Raw genomic sequence first — 25,564 nt, 5'->3', positions numbered from 1 at the left:
AGAAAGCCATACCTTGCAGATGCAAGGTTAACATGTTACTGCTCTGTGGCACTGACAACAAATGCAGTGATTTCCAACCACAGAGACAACTGTTCATAGTTGTTATAGAACATACAAGCACTTCTGCAACCAGGAATCACTTCTGCTCTGGAGAACTGTTGTTAAACCATATGCATAAACCACAACCTCTTTAATGACAAAAAAAAAATTCTTTAATTTCCAAGAAGACAACTGCTGATGAGCTGACAAGTTATTGTTGGATGGTTATTGATACTTTTTTTTTCTGGTTCTGTTCACCACGGGTGCATGCAACCTGAAATATTTTTGTTTGGTTAAACTGTTTGCAGGGTTTGAAATTACTTCACACCTCATCTTGGATCAACTGAAATGACTTTTCTGGCAAATAAACTGTGTCAATTAATCAGTTTCTTTTGGACTACTTTCAATTTCAACTTCATACCTCCAGACAATGCTGCTTTATTGCTGAGGAGATGAACTTTTCAGAAGATAAACAACCTCAGCTTCCACTGACTTAATTTCAGTTGTGAGTGTTGAGTGTGCGTGTTTGTATTTTTCTCATCTGATAGCCAGAAAATGAACACGTGGACTTATCAACCATCTACCAGATACTTGTAAGTCATATCATGCAAGAAAACTGTAGCAGAGATACGGGTGAACAGTCTTCCTGCATAGCACTGCCTAGGTTGGCATCTTATTTTTATTAGCAGCCCTCCTGTAGCTCTCAGCAGGCCTTCCAAGTCCGAGATGAAAAAAGGGAGGCATACAATAAACAGCCTCATTAAGCTACACAGGCCTGGTTCCTCTCTGATCGCCGCCTACACTCTGTATCAAACGAAACACTATCTGTGGGATGAATTCATGTAATTAGAAACTACTGTGATAAATATTCAGAAAACCACTCAAGTACAGTCACGAAAGAAATCAAACGATGTTTTTTGACAGCTTGGTTTTGAAACATGAATTATTTTCTATTATAACAATTTATTCATCTGTAATATCCTTGATTATTTTTCAAGAAACAAGAGGACAGTAAATTATTCTCAGACAAGTAATAATCTTTCTGTTGTGAGCCAGCAGGATGAAGGATTCAACTCTGAAGCGCCAACTACATTATGTAAGTCTGCATACCTTGAATTATAGGGCTAGCAGCAATTGCAATTAGCAAGAGAAGGCATAATTCAGGAAAGGGCTGTTGGACAGTTTTCCAGGTCTGAAAGAACAGATTGAGAAATGCTCCAACTGGGACTTTTCAATCCTAAAGCAGATGATTAGGAAGAACCTTCTGGTCCTTCTGACCATAACAAAAGCCCTGTCTAGTAAAAAAAAATAAAAAAAATAAAAAATTCCCTCTCTCCATGCAGACACAGTGTCTGTTCCCCTTCCCTATAAGTGCAGTGTCCGCTGCTCCAGATTTGGCAATTGCATGAGTTCGGCCCCAGATTAGACTGTTTGTGCTCGGTTATTTTCACACACTGCCAAAATTTGCTGACAACACCAGGAGAAAAAAAAAAGGAAAGGAAAACTGGTGATTTTCAACAGTTTATAACTCAGCTCAGCCTAAGCAGGTTTTTACGGGACAAAGAACAGAGATTTCTCTGTAGACAGCACTTTATTCCTGCCTAATTTAAAAGATTTGCTGTGAATGATGGAAACATTAGAACTTCTTAAACAAAACAAAACAAAAATCCTAGCAGTTCACTAGTATTTCTTTACAGTAGATCGGGTTTGGTGATATAAATAGAGACCATTATCTACCTCTCTCATAATTATTTGCAATAAAGTTTTTTTAAAGGAAAATGAAAATATTAGACTTAAAGGAAGAGGGCTTCCAAATACATAGTATTTCTTTAAGGAGTGAAATTTCTTGCTTGGAATAATTCACACTTGAGCTATTCTAGTGCCACAGTATTCCCTAAGGAGTGTGAAATGATCTTCTCAGGGTTACAGAGTCAGTAGTAAACACAAGTTCTCCTCTAAGAAACAGTATTTTAAACATATATTTTCACTAACATAATATCTAACAACTTCCCATCAAAACCCAAAGGTAACTTTCTGGAGTCCCCTTGTTGCTTTAACACTTTCTTTCAGTCCATATCTAGAATATCCTAAAGCTGCATTTCCTAAGCTATTTTTCTTGTCTGTTCCCCAGCCCCACTAGCTGACTGCAGGGCCCAGCCTGTTAGATCTGCTCCTCTATCAAATCTCAAATTTAATCAGTGCTGCTTTTGAGCACCTCAAACTTTTCCCAGTAAAGCATGTCCTAAAACCTGGAGAATAAAACTGCTTTACTGTATCTTTGAACACTATCTGTACAATAGCTATTGTTTTTTGTTAAGAACACTAAAAGCAGCTAATTGCTTCACAAAATTGACCACTCATTCAATTACTGTTATTTTTTGAGCTGAAATAGTAGGAAATACTTTAACAACATGAGAAACTTTTTGGAAAACTAGAAAACAGAAAACAAGAATGGTTTTCATAAAAGGCATAGGCTGGGAAGGCAGGGCAATGAAGAATATACTGGAGTTTCTTTATATAAAAATAAGATATTTAATTGACTGGGAGTCCTCAGTAGAGACTTGTTTGCAACAGAGCCTCATGGTGAGGGTGAGTTTTTGAAGTTTGGATGCCTTTGGCAGCTTTATAGAACTTTAAGACAGACCAGCTATGACTAAAACACGCTCAGCTAGTTAACTATACAAACATAATGTTTTTTCCATCTTTCTCTCCATGTGCTGACAGCATTACCATTCTCTCCAGCATTCTTCTTCCTTCTGAGGTACAATGGATCTACCAGTTCATGCAGTTCCTGATACTACATTTCAGTACAACAACTTTCCAACAATAACTTACACAGCTAAGAGAGGTCATCATTTAGAAGTGAGTAGTTATATTAAAGGATCTACACAATTCCAAATACATTTCAGGATATACTGTACACTACGTGTATATTTTAATGAGAAGGTTTGGCAGAGCAGTTTGGCAGAAGAAAATGCTGTCAAGTGATTGGATATGGGATACATCTCCAGTTGCTTTGGATTCCCACATCACCTTAAGAGCTATTCTTCCCACCCCCCCCCAACAACTCTCAAGGCAGTCAAATTTATAGCTCAATAAAATTTTTTATTAAAAATAAAAAGTGTGGCTTTTAAGTACTGTAGTCTTCCAACATCCTTACGCCAGGTCTAGATCAGACTGTTGTAGCGGAATATGAAGCTGGGGAGGCTTGGCCCACTTTATACAGCACTCCTAAGTTAGAATTTCAAGATCTAAGCCACCTCTTTCCATTTTGTAACAGCTGTTTTTCTATCCTTTCATAAAAAAAAAAAAAAAAGGAAAGGAAAGAGACCAGCGTAGAATAGTTAAATAAATAAATAATGGCTCACAAAACCACAGTGGAGGAACCACTGCTGGTCCTGCCAATAAAAATGTTCCTTCTCTTCAGGGCTGGCTAAACAACTGAAAGTGTTTCTAATGAACTGCTGGCAGCACTATCCATCATTGCACTAAACGGATTCATGTCTCCCTAAACTAAGGATAACTATTTATCTATAATGCACAGTCAGAAATTAGGAAGTATTTAAGCCTTAGAAGTCTAATTCCTCACTTGTCCCTACCTCCTCAAAGTTCAGTTTTATCCAGGTCTTCTTATGCAAAGATGATGAGAGAATTCTGACTGATAGAGAGCTTCAAATTATTCCAGTGTTAATGAACCATCCACATTAGTTTGAAAAATACTTGAGCAGAACAGACCTCTGCAGTCTGATTTTACCATTACAAACACCTGACATTATGTTTCTCTCTTCCCTCTTATTTTTTTTGTCATTTGCTATACTGACTTGCACCTAACCTTAGTTATAGGCTGCTCAAAGCAAGATGACACATTAATAAAATAATTGAGTCCCAATAGTTGTTTGAAGGACCTCTGAAGATGCTGTTGTGCAAATAATAGTAGTCTACTGTGAACAATCACAAGGAAGAAATGGTTTTGACCTCTAGTGGAAGTGTGACAGTCATGTTCAGAAGTAAATTCTGAAGGCTCAACAGATTACAGATCAGTCAGATCTGTAATGTTCATGCAGTGGCTGTCTTTAGAACACCAGGGATCAGAAAGGAATTCAGAGATATCAATAAAACATGCCTACAAATAATGAAAGAAGACACTTACTTCATTTCCAGGACTTCCTCCAAATGTTTCCTTCTTTCAGCTCGTAGGTTGGTCAAATGGGTTTCCTTCTCAGCCAAAGACTGTTGTGTAGAGGACAATTTTGCTTTCATTGACTCCAGCTCCTGCTTAACCTTCTCCATGGCCATCATCAGCTCTTCTACCTAAAACATTTTTGGAGCAGACAGGAGGAGAGAAAAATAGTGTAATGTGATCAACTGGAATTTACTAAATGTCTCAACTAAATTGGAGCACACAGGTTACCAGTGCATGTATGCTGCACAACACTTCTGTAGGCTGGAAGCATCATCTAGTGCTGTGGACAGTATGTCTGTACTTGACTGAAGCAACATTACAGCCTGTGAATTAAATTAGTTTGGTCACTGGAATGTTACTATTACAATAGAAATCTTCAACTCTTCTGTGTTTCTGTTTTAGAAAACGTACCCCAAGGATAAGAGGATGACCTGTATATGTTAAAGTTGGCTCACAGAAAGGCAAGGTATTAAATGAAACACACTGATAATACACCAAAAAACTTCCATTGTAAATGATGCCTAAAGAGAAACCACATATGCACTTTAAGAATAAAGGTATTGTTTCCAAAACAGGGAGAGGACATGAAGATGTAAGGCTACTTCCCTCAAAATACCATTTGAACAATGCTTATAGGCACATGTTGTGATTTAGCAACATAAGACATTCAAAGACTTGTTGATGGCAGAGAAGTACAGCAGAACATTGCTGATATCTCCAGCAAATTAGGAAAGATTCAGAATTAACATGGTTGTAAAGTCTAGCATAGATTTTACAGAGATGAACAGTACTTTTGTTTTGCACTTGGAACAAGTTCTGTCTCGGCTAAAATTTATGATAATTAACATGCAAAACCACAATAAATGCTTAAGTCTAACTACATGTAGCATTCAAAAACCTCTGGATGAGCTTTTATAATTTTATATATTTTATATAATTTTATAACACATTACTTTCACTGACTTCTTCAAAACAGGTTTTCTCTTCCTATCACAACCAAGTGTTCATAACCAGTTTTATAACGTGCTTCAAATGGGAGAAGATCAGATGCTACTGATGCACATAATCAAACATTTGTATAAATTTAGTATGACAACACAGCACTGCATTGCCTTTATAGCCCTGCATAACAAGCAACTTGTGATCCATCCTGGGAGTGAATCATTGAAATTATATTAAGCCAAATTTCTAATTACATGTTTTCATAAAAGGAGTTGGGCATGTCATTTGCTATGTAAGTACTGGAGGAGGGAAGGTATGTAACATACTTTAATAAATCCTGTACTCCTAAAGGCAGAGCTAAAATGGATAATAAGATTGGTTTTCATCCTCAATCAGCGACAGAGCACGAAAAATTGCAATTCAGAATTAGCAGATTTATAAAAATCTAGCACAGACATTGTGCAGTGTTTACTGTAGAAAGCCTATCTACTTCCACCCAAATACAGCTGCCAAAAGGATTCTTCTTGTGCTCAGCAAACTAAAAAAAAAAAAAAAAAAATTAAAACATGTGATTATCAAAAACTATTCAAGATGTACAGCGAAAAATTCATCTCACAATCAACAGACCAAAGCAGAATTTTAGTGACGCAGAATTCAAACTGGTGACCATGGATATATTAACCAAACTTTCTCTGTTTTATTAGTGTGCAAAACAAGATCAGAAACTGTCAATTTTTAAAACAAAGAGAAAACTCCATAAAATGAAATAGAGAAAATACATTAGAAAAGAATGCAAAGAAGAACTGCAGAAATAATGAATAGCAAAAATACTACTAGGATGGAAACTGGTTGTTAGAAAGAGAAAAGTCACAACGTGGTGGGGAAGCAAAGGTGTACTTGTGCATCAGCTTCTAGAATATCAGCTTCTGCTTCCTTTGGGTGGATCAGAATTACCCACATAAACATTTCCCTTTAAACTTAGAAGAAAAAGGTATGCCAACTATAAACCCTTTAGCTTATAACAGAAAACCACCTCAAATCAACAAGCCCCCAGCCAACTGCAACAATCAAAACGGCCTGTGTCAATTTGTCAGCTGCCAAGATAAAACAATCTGTGAAGCAGCATCTTCTCTGTAATCAGGTCTGAAATATTTCTGACATCCTTCCCTCCCTTCCCAGCCATCAGGGTCTGTGATGCTGACACTGAAGGACTGCTTTGCTCGATGTAGATCCGTAGCATGACAACTCTGTGCTGGTAAAAAGACACAAGCAGACCAGAGACTGATGTCTAGGCCAAGGCTCCCAGCGAGAGGTGGCAAAGGCTAACTCTGCAGGAGTACTTTGTAGTGGTGGTTATTGCAGGTACTTAATCTTTTTCTCGTTGCTCTGCTTGCTAACTCTTTTAATTCTAAGGTTGTATTCTCTATTTTTGCAGGCTAACACAGAATTGATCTAATCACGTATTAGGAACGGCTGGAATGCAAGGAGCTTTTAAACTGTGCCAACAACTTAGTTTACAGAACTGTCATTACCTTCCATCCTCTCCAGCAAGTACCATTTGTCACGCAATTTACTAAAGACAAAGTTCACCAAAACAGTGATGACTGCATTCACAGTAAAGACTTCATTGTTCAGGTTCATCAGGTTATAGATATTCCATGGGTCTGTTTCAATTAAACCTCTACAAAACAAAACATTTTATTTGGCAGCTTATGAATCTTAGTGCAGACCTGTCTGTACATGTCCCACTAAGCAGCCCTGTGAGAAATGATACAGGAATACTCACTGGAAGCAAACTGCTTGCAAAGCACATCTAATTTAGCCTATATAAAAAAACTTCAAATCTACCCTTGATTTTTTTTTTTTCCTGAGAGCAGCTAATTGTATAATAAAGAATAAATATTTGCCAAAACGAGAGTTCTTGGCATGCTGAGACGTTTTCAGAGACATGCTGTTGACATTTGCAATTTAACTGCAGGTAAGCTTGTGCCCTGCCAGCTATAACTAGAAAGTCTCCATCTCAGAAGGCGTGAAGAGTGCACTCTTGCTCCTCTTTTCTCTTTGCTCAAATGACAGCATATAAAGCAAAGTATATCTTTGACTATCTATGACTTAGCCGTGATTCAGTTCTCTGTAGACAGGTCAGAAAGGTCTTCATGTATTCTGAGCAGAGAACTTGAATGGAGACTATTTTTTCATTGCTTTTGGGCCTTAAGTGACATGACATAATCAGGTGGCAGCTTATCCTTAAGGAAGAACATCAAGCTGAAGTAAGTTTCCATTACAGGATAGAGCTCCCAGGAGACTGAACAAACTATGTGAAAGAGGGCAAAGTATGTCAACTAGACCAGTATTCACAGCAGCAGAAAAGGGAAATATCAAGATAGGACAAATTTTTTACATAGTATTACATTTCCTTCCTTAGGAAGCATGAAATCAAGACAGAGAGAAACATCAATACAACAGGAGAAGTTTGTCTACCATGTATTTGGATCTAATGACAAAAAAATGAAGCCCTTTTCAGAAGCCTATCTACCATCTTAACATCCCTGTTCCTACAAACTGTAATTTCATGCTCCTCTGATGCAACTCTAAATCAAAAAACAGGCTTTTGCACAGACATGTAGATACCACATTAACTCCAAATATGTAGTTGTTCCAGTAAACTTTTCTGGCCATTGGGTAATGTGAAGCCAGGGACTTGCAAAGAACTTGGTCAAGTTCCCCAAAAGCCAGTAAAAAGACAGCAAAACTGAGAAAGGGACTGGATATGCAAAATATTACTGAGTCTGAAAATCCTACTAATCACTGGATTAGCCCTTGGAATGATTACTGACAAAGACTGCAGTACCTAAGGCACCAGACAGATAAGGTAGTGGAGTCTCAGCATCCCCAAACACTTCAGTCTGTTTAAATTACAATGTAGTGGCAGCTACCTTTTTCCATTCCATTGTGAACTTTCCCCAGTGATGAAGGATCACCTGAAGATATCTTTTCTACTGCACTGGAAATCGAAAAAGGCTTCCATAGCCCTCTCAGGAAGATAGTTCTGGAGTCTAATTTTCTGCTCAAAGAAGCAGAGCAATTTTGGGTCATCATCCAAGTAACAAATGCATCATGAATGCTGGTAATACAGTGTAATTCCTTACATCAGTACGGTGCAACTATAAAGAGGCAATGGACAAAATCATCAGTATGGAGGAAAAAAAAAGATTAAAATGCTACACACTTGAAAAAACACCTGAAGAGGCAGAGGATCTGTTCTGAAATGGTGACCCCTGCAATCCATGTTTATATGCTACGTGTTTACCAAGAATGAGGAAAAGGCTAAAGAATGCCCTCCACAGACACCACAAAAGAAATGTTTCCAGTCTTAAGTGACAGGACATAAATGTACCCAAAGTTCATATGTATATGATTGGCTTGAATAACCTTTATAAAAGACAGCAAATCACTGGTACACTACATAAAAGATATTTTATGTTAATGTTAGAGAAGGCTTTTCCTCACCTGTAGATTAGCAATCTTTGCAGAAAAGACTGCATAGCTTTTTTATTTTTCATTTTTTCATAGAATGCTTTGTCTGGGCTGGAAGAGACCTTTAAATACCACCTAGGCCAACACTCCTGCCATGCCTTTCACTAGATTAGGTTGCTCAAAGCCCCATTCAACCCAACCTTGAACACTTCCAATGATGTGACATCCACAACTTCTCAGGGCAATCTGTTCCAATGTCTCACCATGTTCATTGTAAAGAACTTCTTCCCTACATCCACTCTAAACTGAAGTTTCAATCATCCAGATAGTCCAAGGCTTGTTATTTTTCCTTCCTCATAATTTTTTTCTTTTGATTAGGCACAAAAGATTACACATCAATGTGTAATTAAAATTCTCAGAGGGCATGGCAAAGGAATTTGACTGTTTCACTGAGAAACCTACACCTAAACTGGAAATACCACAATTTAGGTGTAGCAAAATATGGGAATTGTTTAATTATGTGCCTGGAAACAGACACATTTTTATATTTCTCACTGAAGGAAAGAAATTCTAATTCTTTCAATATACATACAGACATAGCAGGCTATGGGATAGCTGTTTATATTCATTATTGTGTCTCAAAAGTTCCATGCAGAATACAAAATGATGCAATTTTAGAGAATACAGATACAAATACCAACACAAACAAGTCATTTTCCACGATCATTGTATAAATCAATCACTAGAGATCTTCATTTCAAAACCACCTCAGCAGGCTAACTTGTATATTTAAAATTATTGGCTTTCTAAACATAGACCTCTCTTGTATAAACAAGAAATTAGCATTACAAGACAAAATGTACTAGAAATCTGTACTTTTGCCCAAAACTAACTAGGCCAGCAAAACAAAAAGTCTTGCAATTAAAAGTCAGTAGAAAGAATGTTACAAGGACTGAAAAAAATAATAAACATTTCTCAAAGTGTCACTCTCTCAGACGACAGTCTCCTACTTTTCTACTGCTTCTGAGTTTTGAAACTATTTTTCATTTCATTGTGTACATTGCTGAAATGATAAAGGGACTGCAAACTTCTGCATTATCTTTTACGTAGTTTTACTGATTAGACTTCAGAAAATGAAAAGAAATAGACATGAAAAGAAAGACAAAGACAAGAGTTCTGGCTCAGTGTAAACTTGTTTGGATCCCAGAAAAATTTCCTAGAACAGATGTTAAGACATGGAAAAAGCACAGGCCAGACTTGGGACTTAAGCATGTAATTTAACTGCCTCAAGTAACATATTACAAGGGAGAAAGCATTGAGTCTGACATAACTTGGACTGCCAGCAGGACCAGATGGTTTGCTTAAATCACAAGCTAATAAACCTTTACACAAAATAAGAGGGAAATGAATTATGGTTTCATCATAGCCCCATTTTTGTTAAAGCAGTAGGGTGGCTTTAAGGTACTCTTAAAGACTATATCCAAGACACTTAACTAAATTCTTGGCTATTCTGAATTGAGGGAACAACTTTCAAATTCCTATAGACACTGGGAAAGCTGTTAGGCACAGCTTTTTGAGAACTAAAAATATTGAAGAAAAATGAGAGAAATCAGTAAACAAATAACAAGAAAAATCTTCCTCTCCCTCAGCAACATTAAAATGTAATTTCTGATTTGTGAGGTAAGGACAGTCCTCAATCAAGACAGAAGCTGCAGGCTCTGCCCCACTGGCAGCAGAAGGGTATGAAGCAGAATGGCCCTGCCCCACCACACAGGCTGGAGCTCTGGCTTCAATTCACACCCCTCTTATTCACCATCAGTGCACAGTATGCACATACCTGTGGGTGGGCAGAGGACAATGCATCGTGGCTTCTGGCCTCTCCACCATGACAATGTGACCACCACTAATCCTTCTGAAGCAGATACATAGGGAGATTAGATCCTTTACCTCCCTCTTTATTCTGTGATTGCAGGCACTATAAAGATAAACTAAGTGAAAAGCAGTTCACCTAAAAGACAGTGTTCTTCCCTACACTATACATAACACCCTATATAACTGCTTCACTTGTTCTGTGTGGTCGCTGTTAACAAAAATTGCCATAAGATCCTGTGCAGACAAGTGAAAAACTCCTTTTTTCTTCACCACTTGGAATTCCTTAGTTGGAGATCCTACCTAAAGACACTCAGAAACAGACACAGCAGAATAGTGTGCAATAATGAAGATGTTTCTATACATCCCATTTAGCCCATTTCAAAGAGGATGCAAGATTTACAGAACTCCTTTTGGCAAGGTCAGCTGTGTACAGCAGTAGAGGACTGTGGCAGACTGCACACGGAGAAGGAGTTCTGTTTTGTTCACAGTAAAGAAGGGAGGGAGTGTTGAAGCTGTGAAAATGGCTGGTGGATTATCAGCTCTCCAGATAAATGGCAGGATCTTTTGATTATCTGTAATACACAGCAGTAATTTTAGGGATGAAATCTGTGTTTCTTTATATTAGTGTGCGGCTTTCTTGAGTCTTTGTGCCTTTGGTTTTTAGACAGTTAGGATTTTGTACACTCAGCATCCCTGATAAAACAGTGTGTCTTGGTGGCTTAACAGGACTGGTGCCACTGTTCTGCTCTTACATTATTAAATGAGAAAAAGGAGAGGGAAAAGATAAAGAGAGAGAACAAAAGCCTATGGTCTGAAAACCTGCAGGATACTGCAGATGAATGCAATTTTTCTTATCTCTGTGAAAGTGAGATACTTAAACAGCTGATGTCTCTTATTTCCATGAGCTGGTCTCAACAAAAACTTCCATTATAAAAAAAGAATCTGATAATGAAGAGGAGTTAATGCTCTGTATTGCTCCTTACTGTCTCCACAGATGGCTCTGGGCAATGAGGAGCACTAATACTGGACTGATCAGGTATCTGACATTACCATGTTACTCCTGCAGAAGCCACAGAAACATTAACAAAGGAGTGTCTGTCAAGGGGTGCATTACTTGAGTATCAATTGAGTGCTTTTGCTCATACTCTGAGAGCACTGAGCTTTTGTATGAAGAAAGAGGAATCAGGATTCACAGATGTTTGGAAAAGAGAAAACTCCTGAGCCGCCAGACTTCAGGACTCCATAAGTCACAGCTGTGTTCTGTTAGGATGTTTGGAGGTAGCTTTGACAGTTGCATTTCCTAAATGTGGGCCATAACCCATACAAATAAGCAACAGCCTACTGCTGGGACAAGAGCTTTTGAGAAGGAAACAATAATTGTCTCTGCTTAACACATACGAAATATTTGAGTCAGGCCTGGAAAAAAAAAATTGAAAACTGAATTCTGATTTCTACTGAGGAAAGAAATCTGTTTTAGTCACTGGTATCTGACAACTGTAACAAGTTACAATTCTATTTATCCATTTCCCTCAAGTGAAACCATTATCCAACAAAACATTCTCATTACGTTTTTTAACCCTAGCAACCATACCAAAGGAAGCTGTCCTGTTTCACTTTACATTGACCTATAGTCTTAGGAAACTGTCTTGTGCTTATCTTCCATGGCTAGCAATGAGTCTCTCCCACTCTTTGGGAACACAGCAGCAACCACAGTACACGATCTTGAAAAAAAAAATCTGGATTTTGATCACCTTCTAAAAATCTCTACAAAGGCAGAGACACTAGGATATAGCACATTAAGCACAGCTCTGCACACACTCATTTAGCACAATTTATTACCTCCAAACAAAGTTCTCTAGAACTATGGATAACCCATGATACTCCAGCTACAACTCTAAACGTGGCCATCTTCAAATTAACGTGCCCTTTCTTAGGTTACATCTACCCTGTGACTGCTGCTAAGGTAGAAGTCATACTAATTGCCCAGGGATTTCAGTACTTTTTTACCAGCCCTCTGTAGACTATGTTGATTTCCATTTTGCTGCATTTTAGACAGTTTTAGGTTAACCAGGATATGTCACTATGGCAGACAGTTTAGACATAACTGAATAATATTCAAAGTAAATATTTAATGCTGTGCTACATAGCACAGCAAAAGACTGTCAATTTATATAGCATAGATTGATTTTGCAAAGAGAAAAATTCTGGGATGACGTATTAACTCACTACAGGGAGTGAAAAACGTTATGCTAATTCCACATACAACTTTAACACCCTTTTCCCAAAAGACATTAAGGATCATGAACACAAATATACGAAAGCACACGCATTGCCACGTGAAGGTTGAACACGTGGCCAACTGAAGAAGCACAGTCTCGCTGGCAAGCTCAGGAAAGTTTCCACCTCTGTGAACTCGTGGAAGCAAATCTTTAGCATTGTAGTTAACAGAAAGCAAACAGCAGAACCTAACCACAATAAATAAAAAGCAATCCCACTATATAGAACCCAGGCTGAAATTCAGTGAAGGGTTTGAAGGAATCCAATGGTAAACAGCAGTACAGCAAAGTCTGGAAGCTTTTGTGTGAATATGAAACATTTCAAAAGAAGGGCATCCTCAGTTTAATGAACCTGAAGTTTGTCATTTTTCTGTGTTCTTCTGTATAGGAGAAAGGTACAGGAAGGAATACAATTTCTTTTCTTGTACTTCATGGATTTGGGGGAAAAAAATCAATTATGTCAGAAAAAGAGTATATGTTTTTCAATTTATGAATCTAATGTTGAAGCCTAATTAACTTTTCTAACGCACTCATCTATGTACTATTGTATCACATTTGCATTTAAGATCACAGTTAAACAATGCAACTGGAAAGGAAATTTAAAATGAGAAAAGCACAGCACTAGCTTAAACAAATATTAACACAAATATTTGCTTGGGTCTTACAATTTCAAGCAAGCATTAATGTAACCAAATCTGCAAGAATTTGATTTTCTCCTCAGCCACCATAAATAAAATACTGTCTAGAGGTAGGTGCTTGAAAAAATAATATAACAGTCAGAGAGATGCCAAGATAGACCTTTGTCTGGAATACTCGACTATAATAAAAGGCATAATGTGAAATTGGTATTTACCTATTAAACAATAAAAAGGGATAAAAATCCAGACAAAAGGATCTTAAAGTCAGCATTTGCACCAAATTTATATATAATGGTTTCCATCAGTATTTCTCATTTCATTAAATGAAAAGGTGACTTACATGGAGAAATGCTCAATGTATATTTTGCACAGAGGTTAATTATCCTTTGAGTGTCCCCAATTCTCTTGAAAGTCATCAAATTTTGACTATTTTGCAACCTTAAATGAGAGCAACAAATGAAACAAAAACAAAGTCACCATCCCTGAAGGAATTTAAAAGACAGGTAGATGTGGTGCTTAGAGACATGCTTTAGTGGTGGGCTTGGCAGTGCTGGGTTAATGGTTGGACTCGATGATCTTAGAGGTCTTTTCCAACCTAAACAATTCTATGATTTTAAAAGATTTAGAAAGTTTTTCCTCTATAACGTTAGAAAAAAATCTCTGTCTCAAAGGCTTTGGGCATTATTTTCTATTCATCATTTCCTTCCCTATTTATTCTTCCCATCTGGAGACAAAAAAAACCCAAGCCCCCAACTTGGCACAGCTAAACACAACTAAGAAAAAAATTCCACTCTGTTACACTTCTTAAAAGGTACATTACTGAAAATGCAGGAATTACATATCAAATTACCTTCTCCCATGGAGGGAGCGTGACTCAGTACAAATCTGCATATTTTTAAAGGAAGAGGTTATGTAATCCATTTAAATACTTGGGGAAAAGAAGTAACTTCAGGGAGATGCATAATTGCTAAAAATGACTGCAAACATATTCCTTGACAAGGACACAGTGCACAGTCAACTTTAGCCATGCAAAATGCCTTCTCTAACCAAAGGAACAGAATCAGACAAAAGGCTAGAAAAAATAGATCTCTTGAAAAACAATGGTAAGTCTATGCTTCAGGCTGACACTGACTTAGAAAGCTCTTAAAACATCTGTATCAGTAAAAGAAGCTAAAATGTAAGTTTTTAGCACAGAACTTTACTTAATACGAACCAAATACACACATTACTTTGTACATGCACATATATATACATACACTCAAACCCAAAATGAGTTTGGCAGACTTTTACAGGAAAGAGCTTTGCAGAAAATATTTAAGAGAAGTTCAGCCGAAGAAAATGTAAACTGCTTAGAAAAACCTGTGGGAAGCAATGAGGCTCCAGCACCTTCACCTCCAAACCATAACCTGGATTACTGCCTTGATCTCCAATCTCTTGGTTTATCAAACTCCTCATAAGGAAATACAGAAGAGACAAAAACATTCATTAAAAGGAAACTTTTCAGCATGTGTTACAGACCAGTCAGAATTCTGACATTTCTACAGTGCTCAGAAAACACCCATGGGTAAGTGGTTCATGAGAAATTCCATTTTATATTTTCCATTTACAGGGACTTGTAGGAAGTAACCTAATGTGTCAGAATTTGTGCTGTGAAATAATTCCATTGCTCAACATACGTATAAAAAATATTTCAAATCTATTTCAGTAACAGAATGCTCAGCAAAAAAAAGGTATATTTTTTTAATTTATTTTGCATTTTTAGAAGGTACCTGATAGGATAGGGTTCAATATGATAAATGTGTTGTAAATGTAATTTCTATTCTAACAAGGAAATGCAATCTAAATAACATAGCTAAAAAGTTAAAGCACAACCAGAATGGTGGTCTGATGGAAGTGCAAATGATAGGTATCATTCAATACCTGGTGAGAATTTCTGTGCAGTAACTTACAGGTAAGACTCTTGGAGGCTCTACTCTACATTCAAACCTCTGCTGACCTTGTATTTACAACAGGGAAACAGGAGATTATGAAAAAGGAGTGAACTGTGAAGGTTCTACTTGAGTTATTAACCTATTTAATATTTATTTTTCCTTAATAAATAGATACAAATTTTGAAGGTGGCATATGTGATAGAGTCTTGTTATTGAAATATTTTACATGTAATATGTACCTGAAATAATATGTCCTGAAATAATTTAGAGAGACAGTGGGAGAAAGGAATTAGCATAGGAAAATACATTTAAACAATACATTACTTTTACAATATTCAATCTTTTATTTTTTTCCTCAAAAAGCAAAGCAGAAAAACCTGTCCTGCGCAGGATAAAAAGACACAGTGTATGAACACTGATATAGCTGTTTACAGGTCTCCATACTTAACCTCATTTAAATGTCCCACTGAGAACCATAACTTCAAAAAAGGTTGATGGAAGGTGTCAAGATCAGACTGCCAACTCAAAAATTTCAGTTTAAGTAGTTACTTAAGAAGGAAGGAATAAACAGGTAACGGCCATTTTTTGTGTTTATTTACCATATAATTTTAGGGTAAGGAGTTAGATGTTAGCTGACACTGTAGAAAGAGTGCATTTAAGCAGGAGTTGATATCCATGAGAGAACAGAGCTGCACTACTATAAGCAAAAACACTATTTAAATTTCTAAAACCTTCTGCTTTTCAAATTTGAAGGAAACAAAATTAGATAGAGAAATGTATGTTGTGGTCAGGCAAAGCACCACCTCACTCACAGAAACAGGACCCTATTGTAAAGGATGCAATAACCGTTTCTGGTAAAAATATTTTTAGTAATAACACTAAGCAATTCCTGCCTCCACTTCTCAGTCCTGCCCCCACAGGTCAGTGCTTCCTCAGATGTCCCCCAAGTTCTGCATGGGGATCCAAGAACCAGGTCAGTGAATTGGTTCACATGAAAAAATTCCTTCAAAAAATGAGACAGTGGTTTCATGAATTAGGACACTGCTCCATTTCACAACAGAGCCTCAGAAAGACCTAGGCTGGGAAAACTGAAGGGATGTGCACTGCAGTATGGGGATAAAAGTGAGCAAAGAGAGGGAGGGCATTGAGGATCTTAGGTGAGAACACATTAGTGAACTATGCCCTTCAAAGAGGAAGGCTCAAAATGCAAGTAATCCTAATATTGTGCTCGAGAAAAGAACCTGTCACTCATTACTGATTGACACTGAATCACAGGACCTGAACTTCTGTTTCACTTTATTTCATATAAAGGGCCTCATTCTTTCATGAGGACTGAAATGCTTTTCCAGCATTGTTCTGGGAATGGTGAATAAATAATTACGAATAAATCCACCCAAAGGACAACATCCTGCTTTCTGCTGCAGGAGAAGGGATGGTACGATGCACCAGGACAGCAAAAGAACAACTATGAGCAAGACAGGGCCTCTTGTCAAAGACAACCTCCACCAGTTTTTCCTAGGGAAGTAAAACGAACATCGAATCTTTGAGCAGAAAAACCCCCTTATATTTAATTCTTTCTTCCCCCTTGAGGAACATAACGACAGCTTTTCTAAAATAAACTCAGATTTGGTTAATGCAGAAACAGTTCCTGAATCTACATTTGGTTTTGCCATTTCTAACAAAAAGAACCTTATGATGGAAGTGTTTATCCAAGTAATCCTAACTTCAGCCTTATGGGGAGCACTTAAAAAGAAGTCTCCATACACCTTCTGATCTCCCACCTAGAGGGCTGAAGTAGAGGGATCAGCCACAGTGGTACAACCCCACAGTTGTAAGGAAGTCACAATAACATTTACATACAGGATTCAACAGGTGCACCAACAAAACCAAGGTGAGTATTATTAGAAAGAAAGAACTTGAAGAACTTTCAAGTCTTTACATCTGTGCAAGACTGCCTCATCTGCTTTCTGTATGGCAGGGATTTTTGTTACACAGATCAGTAAGGATAATAAAACTATGCCCGATTCAATGGGTGCACTGCTCCCAGCAGGAAATGCCTGATTTCATTTTTGTGAAAGATGAAAGAAAGAACTAGGTCTAAAATTCTGAAATACACAGAAAGCTTCAGTCAGCTGGAGGCATCTTGCATACACAGATTGTGTATTAACACAGTGAACCCACTGTCACAGTTAATACACACTGACAGGATATTTTCAAACACTGGATTAAAGAGAGCATGATTTTAATCTATAACAGATACGTGAGAACCATGAAATCCAGGGTGGCTTCGTGGAGGCTGTAATTCAAATCTGAGGCCTATAAAACAGCACGACACCACACACCAGGAGATAATGGAGGGCAGGATCACACAACACAAGGCTACAATAACAACATGAAATACTGGGGCAGAGGAACACACAAATGAGATGTCCTCATACCTTGAACCACCTAAAGCCAAAATGGTTGATCTCATGCACTGATTCATTAAACAGCTTCAGACAGGCAGTGAAGTGGCAAAATGGTAGAAAGCAAGATAAACAAAAGAGAGGAAAGAAAAAGCATGCAATTAAAAGCAAATTATAATCAGTTAGAACAACATTAACATTTTAAAAATCACACATATTACTCACACTTGGGCTAAGAATGTTTGTGAAAGTCAAAGGATTTGCCATTGATAGTGTATAGAACACAGATCATTGCATTTTAAAACTCTAAGTCATCCAAGGGTGTCTTTCATGATTCTACAAAGAACTTCTACAAAACATAATAAAACAAAGAGGCCATTCTTCAAAAGTAAATTGAAGGAATATGAACTGAAAAACATTTGAAGGGAAGTCTCCTCCTCACCTTGAAAAAACAGCTACTTGCCAACACTCTATTACCTGACTGCATTTAACTGACGCCAAAACAAAATCCTATTGGACAAAATGGGGCACAGCTGGTCTCCCAGTGCTGACTGGAACAAGACACACCAGTTCCTTTTCCTTTGTGCTGACTGGTTGCTCATATTTTAAAAACCATAACTTGTCAGAACTGGCAGTTTAGTTCTTCGGTTGGAGCGAGACACTGCTGTCATTGCACAGATGTCGACTTTTCCCTCTTCCAATACTGCTGCTTTCAACCCATCCTTCTTTCTCCTCCTCATTTCTGTATGCACCACTACATCCAAATTAATTTCTTTTTCATGGTACTGTTGCCTACCATATTCCAGCAATCTTTACCCACAAATCTTACTTGTCTTGGCTCTCTTCCTCTCCTCTCAATCTCTCCCACTGACCCTTATGGCTCACTGACCTTCAGGCTGTGCATTTCCCTGCCTTTAGGTCGCCCACCCAATTCCAACTCTTTATTCATCAGCTTCTAGGTGCTCAAGAACATAAAAGTGGTCACTTTGTCTTGTGACTGATAAATTAAAACATTATGACATCCTAGGCATCAAATCACAAACTACTTTGATGGCTTTTGTGCCTCATCATAGAACCTAATCCATTGTCAAATATCCGTTATCCTTTCAAGGAGCTCTAATCTTTGATGTGGTGCTCACTAGCCTGTCAACATTTCTATTTCATGCAATTTTTTAAAAGCTACAAGAAATCTGGAAAAAAGGCATTCTTGAAAGCGAATTTCGTAACACTGTCTAGGATCTTAGGATACAGCAACCAGAATTATCCTCAATATGTCTATCAGCAAACAGCTGAGCTTGACTCTAGCCTGAAGAGAAACAGTTGCTTTCTTCTTGAAAACTCGGATTATTACTAAGATATTTATATCTTCTTTTTCATTAAAGTCTGTGACATAAAAATACATGTTAGAAAAAAACCTCTTAAAACATTTTAAAGTGCACTTAGAACTGTTGTTAAGTAAATAACAAAGAGGAGCAGATCCCTCTATTGAAATACAACTGACAAAATGTTCCTGTTTGCTAATTATTGTCAAGTAAGGAATAGTGAAAAATACTGAAGAGGTTCACAAAAAGCACAGTAAGAGTGACAGGTTCAGCTTCTGCTTCAAAAGCTTTATCAAAATGTCATGGATTTATTCACTACTTATGCTATTCTCAAGGATTACTTACGTGAGTTACAATCAGGCATCTGTGTGATTCTTCAGAATCAGTGGCACAGAATCAATTGATGTATAAAAGTTTATACTTGTGGCTTCGACACAAGTGTGTATTTCTGTGTGTGTGCTTGGCTCAAGTCAAGGGATTTACCTCTTTATCCTGCTGTTTTGCAAGTGTAACCAGACTGTGGTCCATAAACACAACTACACTAATAAAAATCATTATCTTTAAGCACATTCAGTGAACATCTCAGTTAACCTAAGTATGCTCACACATAGGAAGACAGCTTTGACAGGCAAGACAGATCAGAAGAGTTACTACTTAAAACAATTTTAAAGCTCAGGATACCTTATATTTAATTTTAATTCCAAGAAAATCTTACCTATGAAATACCATTTATCATGAAGGCTTTGCAGACTTTATGAGTTTTGTTACTTAATGTTGGAACAGAGATACAGGATCACCAAAGAAAACCAGCTGTGTTTCGCAGTAAAGCAGGGAAAACAGCACTTCACTGTCTGGTTACTTTCCTAAGAGAACTACCAGTGACTTTACAAGATTGCAGACCTGTTTCTCAGCATTGATCCTGGCTGACTCCTCTTGTGCTAGCACCATTTCCCGCTCTGCAGTTATCTGAACACTTTCTCTGAGTGCCTCTTCCAATTCTTCAATCCGATCGTCCTTTTTACGCAGATTGTCCTGGAAAATGACGGGAGACGAGGTGAAGACGACTTGTTTGGAACTACAGCCTTTTAATCAACCAAGTTTTACGCCAACCAAAATGTGTTTCTCCCTCCCAAGGTGCAATTGCAGGCAAATCATCTTCACACAAGGGAAAGAAAGATGAAGGGATGCAAGAGTAAGAGGAAGATCGCAGTAAAGAGAAGGAGAAAGCTAGCGAAGCAGGACCCTGGAGCAAGAGTGTTTGCCCCCAGTGTTGGACACAAGCACAGTCCTGTGAGATTACACAGCATAGATAAGCAAGGATTGTTGGTAAATAAGGATTAGTAAGGAGTTCTGAAGAAGCACAGAAGCCAGAATTGGCAGGAAGGTAGCAGGCATTCAGCATTGCCCATTTGCTCTCACATTCATCAGCAGCAGGTGTGGTAAGAAAGGAAACACAGCACTGCAATTTGGAATTTGTCATTTCCAGGTTAAGGGAGAGAAAAGCAAACATTAACCCAACAGAGTTTTCCATTGTTCAGATTAAGTCTTTGAGAAAGTGTTACATCTCTAGGAAACATGAAGGATTCTTCTGGGATGTCTGAATCTCAGACATTCAAGTATCAAGACTCCCTAAAAAGTTATTCTTTGATTAAGAGCATCTTCACAGTTGCAAATTCAGATGCCCACATATGTTCAAAGAACACTGAAGAAAACAGTATAACTTAAAAAAAAACTATATACAAAATAATAGTATTGTTATTTGTAAAGGAGACTCTCCTTACTTTAGTCTTGTTAGGAAAATAAATGTGTATCTCCTGATTCTGCAGAAGCAGGTTGGACAGAAACTGCAAAGCAGGCTGTCCTTACAGTTTAAATGAATGTCTTGGACCATGGCTGCTTAACAAATCCACCAGAAGTGAGCAGCTTTATGGAAGATTTCTGCATTTCTTGTCTTGCAGATTGGTTTAGATCATAGGGTTCAGATGAGTTATTAATTCATATTGAAGTTAATACATGGCTTTTCAGTCATCTCAGCAGCAGTGGAAGAATCACAAATGCTTTCCTGTGTTTGCTTTTTGCTTTTTGTCAGATTTACCCCTTTGGCTTTTGTCCTTTTGTATTTAGGACTGAAATTTTCCACTGTTTCTCTGAAAGTGTTTCATATCATATAAAGAATAAGGGAAAAGAAGACTGACCCGGAAAAAATTGACCTTGCAACCTTCATAATGGAAAGATTAGTCTTGTGAGTTTAAAGAATGAACCTGACTTATTCCTTGATTCCTGCCTTCTACAACCTGGGATACATCCCCAAGGATAGTTGTTGCATGAATGCCATTTCTGAGAGTCTCAAAACTGTCACTTTCAATGAGAGTGTTCAAGCAGAGATGCAAAGCTTTGTATTAGAGCAGTGCAGGACATCTGGCCCCACTGCCCTCGTGAAGGGCAAGGCTAGTGTTCAACCACTAGCACAAGCAACAGTAGTTGTTAGGCTTTGCAGGCAGAGGAGCTTTCTGCTGATGGTTACTTTCCAGAGTGGATTCACCAGGCAAGTAATTGTTGATTTCTAAAGAAACAGATGGAGAGATCTACATTTCAAAAATAGGTGTTGCACAACATGTTTTCATAATTTTTGAATCTTTTAGAAACGCTGATAACATCTTCCAAAACTACTTTATGGTTATGATTAGCCTAAATGAAGTCTCATCAAAAAGAGGAATAACAAGCTTACAAAAAACTCAGCACAAAATACTAACCGTGCCAGACATGACAAATATTTACTTGCTTATCTGCATTTCACAGTAAGTATGAATTTTACTTCTTGATATATTATTCATGGATAGCCAAGTAAATGTGTAGCTCTCCGTGTCAAATAACAAAAGTGGGAATAGCACATTTGAACAGCTGCATGTAAAATAGAAACCCCTTTAAAATAAGAATGCAGAATAAAACATTCTAACACATTCTAACATCCACTCCTCATGCCAGGCAAACATTTCAGAGGTGAATTCAATACTGTATTAACTGTGACACCATATAGTGCTCTATTCAAGCAGGTGAACTCTTGAGGGACAGGAGGAAGAGCAATTGGTGATACCAAAAATACAGTGCCATGCTACCTGCATTTGAAAAATCTATATTCATATATAATTATTTTTTCCTAAAATAATACACACACTTTTACATATATGAAAGAGGGTTGCAAGATAAAAAGTGCAGTGTTAACTTAGAATGAACTGCCTAGAAATGGTGAACTTTTAACTCGAGTCTAATACTGATAAACCCACCCAGCACGGAAAGACTAGTTAGAACATTTCACTTTCTGTCTCAGGCAAGCCTAGTTAAAAGATGTGCAATTTCACCCTTCTAACACTGTCACAATGTGTGTAACCACCTTACAAAACCACACAAACACCTGGTAGGAGCAGCAGATTGTTGCTTAGCCAGGTAACACTTCCACTAGTGCAGAATAGTCTCAAAGGACTTTTAAAGAATTATTTTGTTTCTAGCTCTTTGATTCATGACATTGACCAGCATTTGAATTACTTTTTTTTTTTTTTAAATACAAGCTGCTGCTTCATACTGCTAAAAAGTAAATAAAAGTGAACCCACATTTGCCTTTTAACATATCAGCACGTTTTTCCAATTGTTTGGGTCTGAAACAAATCAGGCTCATGCCAGCCTTCAACCTGTCCTGCTGCTGCTTTCCTCTTTTTAGTTACATGAAGTACTGTCTTTATTGTGATAGGTGTTAAACTCTGAGAAAAAACTTCTGTCAATTATAACTACAGTTAAAATTTTTTTCCTGTAATGACTGATCCTCTGAAGCAAACACACATTTGAGCATTGCACTGAGGGCTAAATTATCCTCTTCTATTTTGAGAGAACTGCAAAATGATAAAAAGTGACGACCTCCTTTCATGAAGCTTATACAGATGAATACTCAGAAAGAAACAAAAATACTACTTACCTGTACAATAACTGCATTCTTCAAGAGGTATTACCCACCCAAATGTCTCCATGGCCCTCCCTCCCTTTCCTCCTGCATCCCATATGCACAGCAGAGATGGAATTAAACTGGGATAGAGGAGATACCTCTGCCTTTATGCTCACTGGTGGTAGCACACAGAAAATGAAAACCCATTCGACACTGTGGGAGTGCCAAGAGTTCAGGCACAATAAAAATTTTTGCTACCTATACTATGATCCAGTTGCTGATTCGTATGCAAAACTCATTCCACACATGCCTGTCTGAAAGCCTGAAAGGAAAAGGAGGTGAGAGTGACGCACATTTATGGGCTTCTCCTTTCCCTTCAGGAAGGAAGTGGTGGGATGTCCAAGTGATGCATGTTAGAACGATGGATCAATTTAATCTATCCTGCATTCATGTGATGTGTAATCTGCCATGTAGTTTTATGACAGTGCATGAAATAGGATACATGCTTTCAATAAGGTATTTAGGTTCAATTAAACCTGAGGTATCCTGGCAAACTCCATAACTGTGTCTTGAACTAGATTCATAAAGATCTTTATGGCCTACTTTCACTCTTGGAATTAAAGTGAATTTCTCTAGTCAGCTAATGGGAAAGATTAGTTAACAGCTTGAGAAGGCAATGAAATGCTTCTTTTAACTATTAAAAGTATTCTAGGACTGTAACATCTAGGTAGGGAAAGATTCTTGCCTTATAACCCTGTAAATAATACAATAGCATGTCTTACCTGTGCACTTTCACAGATCAGATGGGAAGAACACAATACTGGAAGTGTTTTGCACTAGGAAACAATTACTTCTTAAACAGTGAAATCATTACAAGCCCCTATTATTACAAGCCCTGTTGCTTTTTCTTATAACATATTTCCTCAAGAAGCCACGACCTAGATAAAGAACCTAGTGATAATGATCTCAGTCCATGCTAGATTGAATAAAACTCTCCCTAAAAATAAAAAAATCTCCTTTGTGAACTGACCTTTCACTGGGTAAGCGGAACCTGGGAACTCAGGACTGTCAGCTGCCTCAAGTACTACTTAAAGCTTCCTCATGGATACAAAAAATCATTTTGTTAATGAGACAACAAATTCTCCATCAATATTTGGAGGCAGCCCATCTACAAATGTTGGGATTTTTTCCCAGTTAAAAATACGAGGGCCTGATTAACTGCAACTCTAAAGTGCACACTGGTTGGTCATTATGAAAAACTGAAATTTTCAACTGTACCACAAAATAAACACAGATCCAATACTAAAGATTCTGAAAATAAAGTAACAGAGAGGCAAACTACCACATAAAAGAGCTTCTGCTAAAGATATTGCTGGGCATGAACAAATAGTTGAGTTAGAATAACTAAAAATGCTAGTGCTGGTTTCCCATATCTGTCTTGATGTCCTCAATTGGTAAAGGAACTAATGTATTTGGGGTTACCTGTGATGGGGAGATCTCTGTCTCTCTAGGCAGAAGCCAGGTATATCCAAGTATTAGGTTCATATGAAGTTCCTGTTTCTCACAGCTGAAGAGGGCTTTTTCCTAAGTACAGCAACAACATATGTAATCATCACGAGTTCCTGAATGAAAGGAACATTCTGAGAGCAACGAGGCACAAACTGCCAAGCAGGAGCTCCTTGATCAACATTTCCTCATCTTTAGAGAGATCAGACCTGAGATACACAATGATTATGTCATTAGGACAACATATGTCATCGTCTGGAGAATTGTATCTGCCAAATAAGACACGTGGATTGGAGTTCAAGCCTGACAAGTTGCATAAACACAGAACAATAACTACAGGAGACAAAAGGAGAAAGGCTGAAGAATTTAATTCCACTAGGAGCTGAGAGGGAAGTGCAACCAGAGCTGGCCACAGCACTGCATATGCTGCATTGAGAACATGAGGAACAGTAGAAAGTGATGAATACATTCTTCTTAGAGCATCACAACAGAAAAAAAGAATATGTGTGCACTTGTGGATCATAAGTTGTACATCCAGAATATGTGTGTACTTGTGATTCTTGTTTCAGAAAGAATAAAAATATAGTTATAGTAAAAGAAAAAATGGATAAAAATTATTTCTAGACATGATAAATATTATTTAACCAGTCCATTAAAATTAGTATGCTGAAAAGAAGCCAAGAATGTACGAGAACTGGACAGTGAATTTTTCATTTGAAATAGAAAGGTAGAAAATGGAGTGGTGTTTCAACCATATTGTCCCTTGAGTATCATTGCTGCAGTGTAGGAGAATACTCAAGAATGATGCAGGACTATAAAAGATGCTGCTGACAAAAATATGTGCTTTTCTGTTCACAGGAAGGATGCACACTAAAATATGTGTACACGGGGGAAAAAACCCACCCAAACCCAGGAAAACTGGAAAAGAAATATATCAGCTCTAACGATAGACAGTAATAGACAATACCCAGATAGATATACATTGCTATTAATGGATCTAATTTATATGAAAGGAAAGTGAAATGGGAGGGAAAAAAAT

General features: G+C 37.6%; 1 protein-coding gene across 14 annotated transcripts in view; it reads right to left on the bottom strand.

Annotated features, from left to right (window-relative positions):
* Positions 1-25,564, bottom strand: part of ERC1 (ELKS/RAB6-interacting/CAST family member 1) — a 289,654-nt gene that overhangs the window by 96,703 nt on the left and 167,387 nt on the right. For 11 of the 14 annotated variants that reach the window (XM_017804631.1, XM_017804634.1, XM_017804635.1 and 8 more), the window contains 2 exons: positions 19,986-20,117; positions 4,190-4,350 (listed from right to left, as the gene is read on the bottom strand). In XM_017804631.1, coding sequence (XP_017660120.1) covers positions 4,190-4,350; positions 19,986-20,117 — 293 coding nt within the window. The remainder of the gene's footprint in view (positions 1-4,189; positions 4,351-19,985; positions 20,118-25,564) is intronic. The other 3 variants (XM_017804640.1, XM_017804642.1, XM_017804643.1) reach the window with 1 other exon arrangement.

This window comes from Lepidothrix coronata, unplaced genomic scaffold (assembly GCF_001604755.1).
Source record: "Lepidothrix coronata isolate B3197 unplaced genomic scaffold, Lepidothrix_coronata-1.0 Scaffold10, whole genome shotgun sequence".
Classification (NCBI taxonomy): domain Eukaryota; kingdom Metazoa; phylum Chordata; class Aves; order Passeriformes; family Pipridae; genus Lepidothrix; species Lepidothrix coronata.
This window is presented reverse-complemented; position numbering and strand designations above follow the sequence as displayed.